The sequence below is a fragment of the Polyodon spathula genome, chromosome 14 (assembly GCF_017654505.1).
Source record: "Polyodon spathula isolate WHYD16114869_AA chromosome 14, ASM1765450v1, whole genome shotgun sequence".
Taxonomy (NCBI): Eukaryota; Metazoa; Chordata; class Actinopteri; order Acipenseriformes; family Polyodontidae; genus Polyodon; species Polyodon spathula.
In genome coordinates this window covers 1-13480 of record NC_054547.1, presented here as the reverse complement: position 1 = coordinate 13480, position 13480 = coordinate 1, and the positions used below count along the sequence as shown (strand labels likewise).

Sequence of the window (13480 nt, the reverse complement as noted above, 5' to 3'; positions counted from 1 at the left end):
TCATAGAAAGTAATAACTCATAGTTTGTTATATTAGTACAGCAAAATCCAACTTTATATTTTAATTGAAAGGTTGTGGAAAGCAGATCTCTCGCTCTCTTTCTCTTAACAATGCCTGCAAGCATTTCCACTCGTATGCCGACATATTCATGACAGAGATGGACCAATCAAAACGCGAGACTGTTAAGCGGCTTCATCCCAAAACCCGGGCCTGTGTCACACCTCAGTATCCGTGCTGGTAACCCGGAAGTTGTCGCGACCTACTTTTTTGTTGACAATCCAAAGCATTGAAGAGGTTTGATGAAACATGAGATCAGGAGCGAGGGAAACAGAGAGGTACTGAATTCACCAGCGGCGGGGTTGGGAGATAATACCCAGACAGCGGCTGTGGACTCAACAAGTATCGGCGGAGAATTGCAAGGGAAGCAGACAGACGGCACACGGCTCCAAAGCGAAGGACAGCTTGTTGAAGCGGGCTGCTCCATCGAGGTGACGGTCATTCATTTATAAATGTACGTTGCTTTTCCCAGCCACAGTTACGCATACAGCTGGATGCTGGTACAACAGATAACCAGTGCTATTCAAAAACAAAACAGAGAGAGCTGTGTTAGTCGCAGTTACCCTATCACTGAATTCATAGCTTGATAAAGTTTTAATTATAACTTTTTACTAAGAAATTCGGGGCTAGCTGTTAAAATTTAAAAATTATCTAATAGGTACCAGCGGTGTCCTTCCTGTGTCGCTAATGCCACTCGTTTGAGACCGTGTGTTGGTGCGGATTTATAGTTAACGTTATTACATTTTCACTGTTATACCAGTAGTGTTTCTAAAACAAACTGTTTTGTTAAAGACAGTTCCGGTAGAGAGAACGCTAAACTGGGGTTTGTCTAAATGTGCCTTTTCTCTGTGATATGACACGTCTGCGGTAGCGCATTTGTTTACTCTGTGCTGAGCTTCGACCCAAAGGATTCGGGACCCCTGGCCGCAGACCCCACGGAGCGGGGAAGCAAGCGATGCAGTTGTCGACTCTTGTAAGTACTGCGTGGCATTAATACACCCCTCTGTTGTGTTTTAAGGATTGACAGGTATATCCGAGTGTTGCCGAAATCTTTCCCGACGCCAGTTACTTGGTGTGAAAGGTAAGCGACAAATGAAAACGGTTTAGTTTGATTGCACTGACAGTGCCAGACCATAAATAACATAGTTGGGCTGTGCTGGAGGTGAGAGGCTCCAGCTTATCATTATCTTATTCACTGACCTGGGCTGTGAATCCACAGATTAGCACAATGCTACAATACTACTGTACTATTCAATTCCACTATTGCATGGAAATCATTTTAAGGAAGTACATCCTGAGATGCATTTAAATACTGCTGTGTAGAAATGTCGTTTTTACTTGTAAAAACAGGTTGGACAGCTGTGTTTTATTTAGACTAGTTGTTTTTCAAAAGCAATGTAAAAAGGTGTGATGCTCTGCACACACAGATCATAAGAGTCATGAAGTTAGCAGGATTTCTCATTGCTCTTCTCCTCACAGCACTGCTGTACTGACAGGATTTCTCATTGCACTGCTCCTGACACGTCCCAGCACTCCTAGTTCTGGCAGGTTTTGAAATGGGTAGAGGGGTGTGTCAGAATGTGCATGGCAGTCTCTCTTCTTGATGAGGGTGTAACAAGAAGACAAGGACCTGAATCTTTTGTTTTCTCTGGGCTTGCACCACTAATCTTGTGAATATTAAAGATTAACTAGGATGAAGCCCTCAGCCAGTGTTAGGTATATCCTATTAGAAGACTGTGTTTTACACCAGGCAGATATGGTCTTGCATTGTGACAGGGTGGGATGGTCTTCTTCTTATTACTTATTTCTTAGCAGACGCCATTAACCAGGGCTACTTAACAGTTATATACAAAAAATACATATTAAGAATTACAGTACAATTAAGAGAGATAGAAAATACAATAACTTCAGTCCTAATAAGAGCAAATACTAAACATAGTACGATTTGATATCGGGGCAGTTCAAGAGCAGATAAGTGTTGATGTTTACATCAGGGTTAAATACGAGTGCAGGTGAAATACAAAATACTATAGATTGGGTTCAGTGCAGGATTAAATACAGTAAAATAGGGTGCATATAAGTGCAAGTTAAAGTGCAATAAAGGCAGAGTGCTGTGTAGAGCAGAAGGGAAGGGTTGAGTTTTCCAGGTGTTGTCTGAAGAGGTGTGTCTTGAGGAGGTGCCGGAAGGTGGTCAGGAACTGGGCAGTCCTGATTCTTCAACCTCTTCACTCCAAATTGTCAGGTCAGGGTTCAATTTAGGGAAAAAATAAGCTATCCATTGCATGTAGCCCTGTGTGACGCTAGAGCAGCTCTGACAGTATTAAAATGATCCATTGCATGTAGCCCTGTGTGACGCTAGAGCAGCTCTGACAGTATTAAAATGATCCATTGCATGTAGCCCTGTGTGACGCTAGAGCAGCTCTGACAGTATTAAAATGATCCATTGCATGTAGCCCTGTGTGACGCTAGAGCAGCTCTGACAGTATTAAAATGATCCATTGCATGTAGCCCTGTGTGACGCTAGAGCAGCTCTGACAGTATTAAAATGATCCATTGCATGTAGTCCTGTGTGACGCTAGAGCAGCCTTGTGACAGTATTAAAATGATCCATTGCATGTAGCCCTGTGTGACGCTAGAGCAGCCTTGTGACAGTATTAAACTGATCCATTGCATGTAGTCCTGTGTGACGCTAGAGCAGCCTTGTGACAGTAGATTACTGTTCAGTAGGAATGTTATTTTTAAACCTGGTGGATTATGTTTAAGATATGGTTTTCATTTAATACATTTCAGTGTTAAAATCCTTTTTTGTTCAATGTGCAAGCACACACTATTTAAAAGCTACACTTTGTGCAATGTCTTGTTTTACTGGCTGCTTTTGGTGACGGAGGGTTAATGTATGTAACCCAGTCCGTTGTCCTTATACATGCATTCTTGAGTTGAATGGCTCTGCATGCACGACTCACTACACATGCATGAGAGCTGAGGCAGCCCAGCAGGGAGTGTGTGTCTCTGATGTGGGACAGCAATATCAAACCTTTTCAGACAAGGGAAAAATGGAATGCATGTCCAACACTATGAAGATTAAATGATGGCACTGATTGTGAAAGTGTGCCGCTCCCTGTAGATTGGTGTGTAAGCTGCTGTTGTTACTTGCAGGGCAGCAGCAGCACCATGCCTGTGAACCTGAAGTTCCTGTCTCTGGGAGTCCTGGTCTTCCAGACCACCAGCCTGGTCCTGACCATGCGCTTCTCTCGCACGCTGAAGGAAGATGGGCCCCGGTACCTGGCTTCATCCGCCGTTGTCGCTGCGGAGCTCCTGAAGATTGGGGCCTGTGTTCTGCTGGTCTTCAAGAACACTGGTAAGCTTTGGCCTCATCACCTTTTTTAAGGAGTGTTCTTCCCCATGCATGCCTCTCTATACACAGTGTTTTGGATGGAACTGCAGGGGCTTCAGATTCTACCCCTGAAGACTTGTCCAGTATAATAAAGAATCATGGTATTGCAGTGTGCTTGTTTGTAAGGATAATGGTATTGCATTGCGCTTGTTTGTAAGGATCGTGGTATTGCAGTGTGTTTGTTTGTAAGGATTGTGGTATTGCAGTGTGTTTGTTTGTAAGGATTGTGGTATTGCAGTGTGTTGGTTTGTAAGGATTGTGGTATTGCAGTGTGTTTGTAAGGATCGTGGTATTGCAGTGTGTTTGTTTGTAAGGATCGTGGTATTGCAGTGTGCTTGTCTCTGATTCAGTAAGGGCTGCTTGTGTGTTTGTAAGGATCGTGGTATTGCATTGCGCTTGTTTGTAAGAATCATGGTATTGCAGTGTGTTTGTTTGTAAGGATCATGGTATTGCAGTGTGTGTTTGTAAGGATCGTGGTATTGCAGTGTGTGTTTGTAAGGATCGTGGTATTGCAGTGTGTGTTTGTAAGGATCGTGGTATTGCAGTGTGTTTGTTTGTAAGGATCGTGGTATTGCAGTGTGTTTGTTTGTAAGGATTGTGGTATTGCAGTGTGTTTGTTTGTAAGGATTGTGGTATTGCAGTGTGTTTGTAAGGATCGTGGTATTGCAGTGTGTTTGTTTGTAAGGATTGTGGTATTGCAGTGTGTTTGTTTGTAAGGATCGTGGTATTGCAGTGTGTTTGTTTGTAAGGATTGTGGTATTGCAGTGTGTTTGTAAGGATCGTGGTATTGCATTGCGCTTGTTTGTAAGAATCATGGTATTGCAGTGTGTGTTTGTAAGAATCATGGTATTGCAGTGTGTGTTTGTAAGGATCGTGGTATTGCAGTGTGTGTTTGTAAGGATCGTGGTATTGCAGTGTGTTTGTTTGTAAGGATCGTGGTATTGCAGTGTGTTTGTTTGTAAGGATCGTGGTATTGCAGTGTGTTTGTTTGTAAGGATTGTGGTATTGCAGTGTGTTTGTTTGTAAGGATCGTGGTATTGCAGTGTGTTTGTAAGGATCGTGGTATTGCAGTGTGCTTGTTTGCAAGAATCACGGTTTTGCAGTGTTTGTTTGTTTGTAAGGATCGTGGTATTGCAGTGTGCTTGTCTCTGATTCAGTAAGGGCGGCATGTGTGTTTGTTGTTTTCAGGCTGCAGTTTGACAGCGCTCAACAGAGTTTTACATGACGAGATTGTAAACAAGCCAATGGAAAGCCTGAAGCTGGCCGTCCCAGCAGGGATTTACACTCTACAGAACAATCTGCTTTATGTTGCCCTTTCCAATCTGGATGCAGCCACTTATCAGGTATCCGTCTCGTTCTGCTGGTTACATGGAAACGTCAAGCTGTTTTGTAACATGGAGGAGCATCTACTGACTACTGTATTTAATGCTATTTCCACAGGTTACATACCAGCTGAAGATTCTCACCACAGCTTTATTCTCTGTGTCAATGCTTGGAAAAAGGTTAAACACTTATCAATGGCTCTCCCTGTTGATATTAATGACCGGAGTAGCGTTTGTTCAGGTATGTATCTGTAGATTTGTAATTTTATTATTCTTTTTATATATAAATGTTTTGGAACAGGTGCAATGCTTGGTCTCTTCAAATACATTTGTTCTCATGAATTGCAGCTCTGGCCAAAAGTTTTGCATCACCTAGAATTTGACTATTGAGTCTGAGACAATTAAAAAAACGATATGAACATAATTTAGGTTTAACTTTTAATTAACATAATGTAATCAAAGAAACTACAAAATGATATTGCAAAAGTCTACCAGAAGCCGTAATAGTACTACAGTGTTTCATATTGGATTTCACAATGTCACTTTTTTTTTTTTCAATTTGTCTGTTTTTGAATTACAAAGCGGTTTATAATTCGGTGTGTTAAATATTTCATGCAAGATCGTGAAACAAATTCTACTGAAGACGCATGAATGGAGTTGTGGATGAGTTACACGTCCCTTAGTCTGAACTGTCTAGTGCTGATTCAAGAGCTCCCGTTCCCAGGATTGCTTCTCCAGTGTGTACAGATTTCCAGAGGTTGGTTTTTCAAAGCTTGGAATCCTGGATTTTTTTAATTTATTTATTTTTTATGTAATTTTGATCACAGAATATAGGACTACAAACTCTGGATCAGTGTTCTCCAGATCACAAGCTTTGAAAAAACGGCCACAGCAGTATAAGAAGTATTTGATGCTGGCTGTTTAGTAAGTGTGTGTGTGTGTGTGTGTGTGTGTGTGTGTGTGTGTGTGCTCGTGCATGCTCGGTCCCTCCCTGCTCACTCTGCTAATAAAGCCTCTCTGTGTGGATTGTGTGTGTGCGTGCGCACACGCTCGCTCCCTTCCTGCTCACTCTGCTAATAAAGCCTCTCTGTGTGGATTGTGTGTGTGCGTGCGCGCACACATGCTCGCTCCCTTCCTGCTCACTCTGCTAATAAAGCCTCTCTGTGTGGATTGTGTGTGTGCGTGCGCACACGCTCGCTCCCTTCCTGCTCACTCTGCTAATAAAGCCTCTCTGTGTGGATTGTGTGTGTGTGTGCGCGCACACATGCTCGCTCCCTTCCTGCTCACTCTGCTAATAAAGCCTCTCTGTGTGGATTGTGTGTGTGTGTGCGTGCGCACACGCTCGCTCCCTTCCTGCTCACTCTGCTAATAAAGCCTCTCTGTGTGGATTGTGTGTGTGTGTGCGTGCGCGCACACATGCTCGCTCACTCTGCTAATAAAGCCTCTCTGTGTGGATTGTGTGTGTGCGTGCGCGCACACACACTCGCTCCCTTCCTGCTCACTCTGCTAATAAAGCCTCTCTGTGTGGATTGTGTGTGTGCGTGCGCGCACACACGCTCGCTCCCTTCCTGCTCACTCTGCTAATAAAGCCTCTCTTTGTGGATTCTGTATTCAGTGGCCCTCAGACTCTCTGGACTCTGCTCAGAAGGACCTGTCAGCAGGCTCGCAGTTTGTAGGACTCACGGCCGTGCTGACAGCCTGCTTCTCCAGTGGATTTGCTGGGGTTTACTTTGAGAAAATCTTGAAGGAAACGAAGCAGTCTGTGTGGATTAGAAACATTCAGCTTGGTAAGCTGCTTCTCTGCATTGTAAAATGACATGGCGTTAGTGAAGCTATGCACATAGACCCTTGTTTGTGTTCTAGGGATGTGTTTGTTACAGAGCACTTGGAACATCCTGCTGATATTAAACATTGTGACCCCAGGACTGAGCCACGGGGGGACACCAGAATTACAGAAACGCTGGGATTACTTTGAACAGCACTTCATATTGGGCCAAGACTGCCCTGTTTTCTATAACCTTAAAACATTTGAGAAGGATTTCAGTTGAAGTTTTTGTGGATATTTCTTTTGCCACCCTAACATTTACATTGCACACAGTGACTGTTCTGTGTAGTTACCAGCAGGGAAGAGGGGTCTTTGTGCCAAAACATGGCTGCTAATAGAAGAAACCCTTTGAGGTGTTTGAGTAGAGCCTGAATTTGGTGTTACATTACAGAGATTTCTACAAATTATATTTCACATGTAGAGGGGGAAATGTATATGTGTAATAATGAGGTAGTGTGTGTGTATATATGTATATGTGTATGTGTGCAGATTGAGTCACTAAACTTGTTTCTGTGCAGGTTTGTTTGGTGCTGTGTTTGGGCTGATGGGCGTCTATGTGTATGATGGCGAGCGAGTGCAAGAACACGGCATGTTCCAGGGATACAGCTCTCTCACCTGGGCCGTCGTGTCTCTTCAGGTACTGTTATCACTTCGATGATCCACAGCCTCATTCTACACACTTCTGAATGAACCTGATGTCTGATCATTTAACAGGGTGGTGCCAGTCTGTTCAGCGTGTGCCACAGAGCCAGTCTGTTCCCAATAAGGTAGAGCATGCTGCTGTGCATTCATGTGCCTCCCATTCTAATGGTTTGTTTTATTTTCTTTTTCTAGGCTTTGGGAGGGTTAGTTATAGCAGCTGTCATTAAATATGCTGACAATATTTTGAAAGGGTTTGCAACCTCTCTATCCATCATCCTTTCTACACTGATTTCATATTTCTGGTTACAGGATTTTGTGCCAACAAGGTGAGTTATTTTTAAATGCCTTTTTTTAATCTGCTTGTTAAAATATGAAGAAGTTCCAGCAGATCTGAGGTGTGAATTTACAGTGACAGTCTGTGACATCCATAACTAACCCAAAGTACTAAAATAAGATCTTCTAAACCCTGCATCCAGCCCAGCACATGTATAGGGTTACATATGGTAAACCCTGCATTCAGCCCAGCCCAGCACATGTATAGGGTTGTGATGTTGGGGTATCGCTTCATTGAGAAAAGGGACAAATATGTGTCTGCAGATCTGCCACAAATTATCATTTTAAAAGCCATCCAATCTTCCATATTGTTATTATGTGAAGTGCAATTGAAATATTCTAGTTTAACATCGTGGTGTGTTTTTTTTTTTCTCAGTGTCTTTTTTCTTGGAGCAGTTCTGGTAATAGCAGCTACATTTTTATATGGGTATGAAGCCAAAGCTTCAGCTAATCCACGCAAAGTATGAAGAACAGTGCGAGGGGCTGCAGGAGAGCACGAAGAACAGTGCGAGGGGCTGCATCAGAGCACGAAGAACAGTGCGAGGGGCTGCATCAGAGCACGAAGAACAGTGCGAGGGGCTGCATCAGAGCACGAAGAACAGTGCGAGGGGCTGCAGGAGAGCACGAAGAACAGTGCGAGGGGCTGCAGGAGAGCACGAAGAACAGTGCGAGGGGCTGCAGGAGAGCACGAAGAACAGTGCGAGGGGCTGCATCAGAGCACGAAGAACAGTGCGAGGGGCTGCAGGAGAGCACGAAGAACAGTGCGAGGGGCTGCATCAGAGCACGAAGAACAGTGCGAGGGGCTGCAGGAGAGCACGAAGAACAGTGCGAGGGGCTGCAGGAGAGCACGAAGAACAGTGCGAGGGGCTGCATCAGAGCACGAAGAACAGTGCAAGGGGCTGCAGGAGAGCACGAAGAACAGTGCGAGGGGCTGCAGGAGAGCAGCAGCATGGAAAGTGGAAGCTACAACATGTACAGCAGGACTGCATCACTGAATGCTGTAGGTTGAGCATGTCAGAGCAGCCCTGCTGTGTGAAGAACAAGCAAGGGATCACACAGGGCTAGATAAAGAGGAACGCAGAGTCTTCAACACTCACAATATTAATATCAGAACCAACAGCAAAGAGAGGAAAGCATTTTATAAATGCTCCTGGAAGCATACAATAACAAACCTCCATTTTAATCTTGTGATTTTAAAATTATTCTATTAAAGTGAAAATGGTACGCTGGAAAAAATGGATGTTTACTAAAATAGTGCTATGATATAATGTGCTCACATCACTGGCAATGTGCTGCTGTTCTTCGATCCTGTCTAACCGGTATTGACCTTACATGAAGCTTCCAGTTTCCACAGTGTATTGTGAGAACGAACAGATTCTCATGCATTTGATACGTTACTGAACAGCTTCTATATCCTGTTTAACTCAGCTACTACTGTTTTGCAGTGATACGTTACTGAACAGCTTCTCCATCTGTTTAACTCCGCTAATAATGTGTCAATTAAAACAATGAAAACAGTCAATATAAATAACAAATAGCAATTAGATGAAAAGGGGGCTGCCACTATTCCCAGTGTGAGTAAACAGAACTTGGCACCCGATACCTGGTGCTAAAGATAAACTAAAATCAAATAAACTGGCTCCATTTCCCTTGACTGTGGAAACATACCTTACAGTAACTCCTGAGCAAGTGTCATCACAATTGATTCTCTAGATATAAACTCATGCCTGCCTCACACAGCAGCTTCTACACTGACAAAACAATTTCAAACTACATTTACTACCTTCAAACAGCAACCCAATGCACCCAGCGAGTCTGTGTGTGCCAACAGGGCCCGAGTGCAGCATGCCGGACAGCTCAGCTAGGCAGCTACACACAGATAGACAGGACTTCATTTTGCAGTTACTAATGACCGGGGCTACCACAGCTGTATTGCTATTCCTAACTACAACATGACTGCTGCACTGTTTATTATTGTCAATTCCAATAGCTGCAACAAGGGCTGAGGTGCACAAACATTTAAACAATGCTTATCTTGTCGCTTTCTCAATGAAACCCAGAGAAGGAGGGAGGAAAGCAGTCAGTCACAAATCCAAACACAACCTGGGAAAAATAAGACACACAATGTTGGAAAACATGGATCGAGAATTGATTAGGAGTTTGCTACGCATGTGGACTGGCAGAGCTATACTGGTGTTCTTTTCTGAAAAGAGACTAAGAGCAGATAGCAGACTGTTTGGTTCAAATTGCATGTACTGCTAACAATTGATAGAGACGATGCGTCTACAATGAGATAACAATGCTGTGGATTAGAAGGGGACAGACTCTAGACTTCAGAGAGATCAAAAGAGATAATCCCACTGGCATCAAAGGGGGTCGCAAGAAGATAACAAAAGGCAGATTTATGGACCATTTGTCTCCAGGAGTGTGAAGAATGCACTGAGTTCAGAGGTTGTCACAGTAGCCTACACACACAGACACACACAATAAATTAAATTACCTTGACCATTGGTTAAGTGTCAGAGAAAGGGGAGGTGGACCATCTATACAGAAGGGTATTTAATGTCATGCAAACATTGTAATTTTGAGTGTTGTTTGTCCTGTACCTGGGACCAGACTCCCTGCATATTTCAATAAACCTGGCAACTGATTGAAGAAAAGGACTCTGTGCATTTTCTTGAATCTACTTACTCACCATCATTTTTTGTAAGTTACTTCACACAACAATTTAGACATCTCGAAAATAGAATACTAGTAGACAGCTTCAACACCCGCTGTTGTTACAACAGACACATGCCCTCGCAAACCCTGCTGTCCCCTATTACTAGCTATAGGCTTTGCACCTGGCTACAGCACGAATGGGTGCGCAAAGAGCATTTAAAAGACACTGCTCTCATCATTTTCTTGGGGAAAGGAAAGGAAGCAGTCATTCCCAAATCCTGCAGTCAAGCTCGTTGTCATAGGCCTGCCCTCTTTCATTTCGTATAGAAGGAGACTGGCGTCACCTGCTGCACAATACATGGGAATTCACAATATTTCAATGTCATCTATAGGAAAGAGCTGCATTTTCAATAGCTATTAGATCAAATATTTGAATAAGTGTCCTAATTTGTTTATGACTAAACGCAACCCACTTCTTTATTTCACATAAATTTAACTGTTCTGTAAACATTCTGTTTGCAGTTCCATTGACAAACTAGTGAAGCGACACTTGAGAATCGGCATGCATTCAATATTCATGTTACCTGCAATTCAAAATAAACACAGACACTTCTATATACAGACACACAGTGAGAGGCTCGAGCAGCTACACAAGGTAAACTGAACATGATAAACACTGCTACATACACAGACACACATAGGCTCAGATGCAGCACACATACTCTGAATTGCAGGTGTAGTTGTGACTCCATGTCTCTCCCTCTGCCTCTGTCAGGATTATGAGCAGAGCCTGCGCTTGTTCAGCCTGGATGATATGGAACGGCTGGTGACCCGTATAAACAACGACACACACTAACACGCTTACTCTGTTTATTCAACCAAGCAGTAATCACAGGTACAAATACAAACACATACATAGAACTTCAAACTACGATTTGAAGCCTTTTTGTGCTCCACTGCCTGTCCTTGATCAGAACTCTGTCCTTTTCCAGGCTAATCTTCCATTTCCTCTGCAGAAAGAAAAGGCCGGTGTTCACAGAGCTCACTTCACTCCTGCAAAGCCAAGACATCCAGGTTCTTGTCTTGTTTTGCACCCAAGGGCCCAAGTGCTTGCTAGTAATGCTGAGGCATGCTGAGCCCTGAACAGCAGCATTAGCTTTGCCTATTGAGGAAGGCTTGGTGCTCCTGAATTAGTGGAGACAGTGCTAGGGGGTGTGAAAGTTTACATCATAATAGAAACCTGCTAGAAATGGAATCATTTCTGCTGCGCAGCTTCAGATTCCACATATTCCTCTGGAAACCACACAATTATTATCTCTCTCTATATGAATGACAAGTATTAACACTCCTAGCATTGACCCTGGTTTCCCTCGGAGTCCTATTGTGTAATAGGTGTGTGTGTTTCATAATCTCTCCTCTCTTCAGTGGCATGAAACTCTGTAGCCAGAGCCAGGATTCTCAACTCCAGCAGTGTGCAACTTGGTTAATTTCCTATATAAGGCAATGAAAAAGCACACTCCTCCATGGAAGAGAGGTGGACTGGATTCAAATCCAGGTGTATTCTTTGCTTAAGTTTCAATTAACAAAGAATTTGTTAATGGACTTTATATGTCGTGTGAACCAACACTTTCCTGTGGGAGATGGTGGTGCAGTGGACTAATCCCATGGCCTCCTCTCCCTGAAGATGGCTATTAGAATCTAGGTCCCAGAAGTGAGTTCCTGGGGTAGTAGTGTTGTTAGAACATAAGAACATAAGAAAGTTTACAAACGAGAGGAGGCCATTCGGCCCATCTTGCTCGTTTGGTTGTTAGTAGCTTATTGCTCCCAAAATCTCATCAAGCAGCTTCTTGAAGGATCCCAGGGTGTCAGCTTCAACAACAAATGTTGAGTAATGTTGTTGGTTATAAGTCTGGGTGGTGGTTTTAAGTAATGATGGGACCCAGGACCCAGATTCAAACGGCCGTCTTCAGGGAGAGGTGGTGGGATTAGCCCACTGCACCAGCAGCTCCCACAGGAAATTGTTGGTTTACACTATATATAAGGTCAATTAATAAAATCTTTGAAACTCGAGCAAAGAACTTGTCTGGATTTCAACCCAGTCCATCTCACTTCCATGGAACCTACTTTTGCATTACCATATGTATAGGAAATTAACAAAGTCCTTGAAAATAAAGGAAGAACTCACCCAGATTCAAACACAGTCCCACAAGATGAACAGCTCAACATACCAGGGAATGAGCCCACTGCACCACCTGTCTCCTTGTGAGAAGCTGGTATTGCACAGAAGAGCTTATATTACCCTCTTTATATTATTATTTATATGCTTAGACCACTGACACACTCCCATTATGTAAACCCAAGTCTATCAAAATGGGTGAAGTGTTTGAAAATGAACAGAAAACATACACCCCCTGCTATGGGTTTGAACCCTCTAACCAGGGTTCAAATAAAAAACACAAGGCTTCAACTCTGGTGTTCATTTATTAATTATTATTTTAAATCTCTTAATCAGAGAACACCAGTCATGCTGTACCGTTGTGTTGTGGGTCTGGTTTAAAAAAAAAGCCTCCTTGTATCTGTTAGTCACTAATGATCCAAGCAGAAACTGCAGTAGAGATAAATACAGAATGAATATCATGTCATATTAAATGGCAAGTAATTAAATATTTGTGAAAAAAATAGGATTATATTAAGTAACTATTTTATAAATAGAAATATTGAGCTATGTAATGTTTTCATAGAGGAAAGGCATGGTTTCACGTAGACACGCAGACATTATGTGCTGCAGCAGGGTCCTCGCTCAGACGACCAGAAATAACAGAATATCAACAGTTGAAAAATGAATGCTTTAATTTATGCAGCGCGAGAACGAGAGACTGGGCTATTCTCACAAAATAGTTTGAAACACATTTGGAAAAATCTGAAATAATAAAGATGAAAAAGATGTGTGAAAACTTACAAAAAACAAATGTAAAGCATGGAAATATATATTTTGAATTATATGTAAAAATACAGGGTGGAAATACAATAGTTAAGAATGTGTCATGCAAAACTAGCAAGTTCATGGATATCATATTTTACCAAAACGTATTGAAATAAAACACGGAGAGAACAGTACAACATTATAGCAAATACAAAATCACCTATTAATATATAAGAAATAATAAAATAAAAATACACAGCTTGAAGTGCTTGTAGTTTTAGAAGAGATCAAATGAGAAAATACAGAAATAAAATCAGAACAAA

General features: G+C 42.5%; 1 protein-coding gene across 5 annotated transcripts; it reads left to right on the top strand.

Annotated features, from left to right (window-relative positions):
* Positions 1-188: 188 nt before the first annotated feature.
* LOC121327178 (UDP-N-acetylglucosamine transporter-like) lies at positions 189-8047 on the top strand. 5 transcript variants are annotated; one of them, XM_041271033.1, is made up of 9 exons: positions 396-511; positions 1076-1138; positions 3214-3415; positions 4640-4794; positions 4892-5014; positions 6389-6560; positions 7117-7235; positions 7433-7566; positions 7950-8045. In XM_041271033.1, the coding sequence occupies exons 3-9, from the start codon at positions 3229-3231 to the stop codon at positions 8038-8040; spliced, it is 981 nt and encodes a 326-aa protein (XP_041126967.1). In that variant the 5' UTR covers positions 396-511; positions 1076-1138; positions 3214-3228; the 3' UTR covers positions 8041-8045. The 5 variants fall into 5 exon arrangements, with proteins under 5 accessions (XP_041126964.1, XP_041126965.1, XP_041126967.1 ...); XM_041271032.1 differs by lacking the exon at positions 1076-1138 and adding an exon at positions 929-1030; XM_041271034.1 differs by having other exon boundaries at positions 406-488.
* The last annotated feature ends 5433 nt before the right edge of the window (positions 8048-13480 follow it).

Bases quoted from the DNA above. Each gene is read 5' to 3' on its own strand.
- LOC121327178 (XM_041271030.1), top strand. From the start codon at position 300: ATGAAACATGAGATCAGGAGCGAGGGAAACAGAGAGGTACTGAATTCA. The intron at 489-3,213 runs GTGACGGTCATT...TGTTACTTGCAG, and splicing joins AAGCGGGCTGCTCCATCGAG to GGCAGCAGCAGCACCATGCC. The intron at 7,236-7,432 runs GTACTGTTATCA...TTCTTTTTCTAG, and splicing joins GGGCCGTCGTGTCTCTTCAG to GCTTTGGGAGGGTTAGTTAT.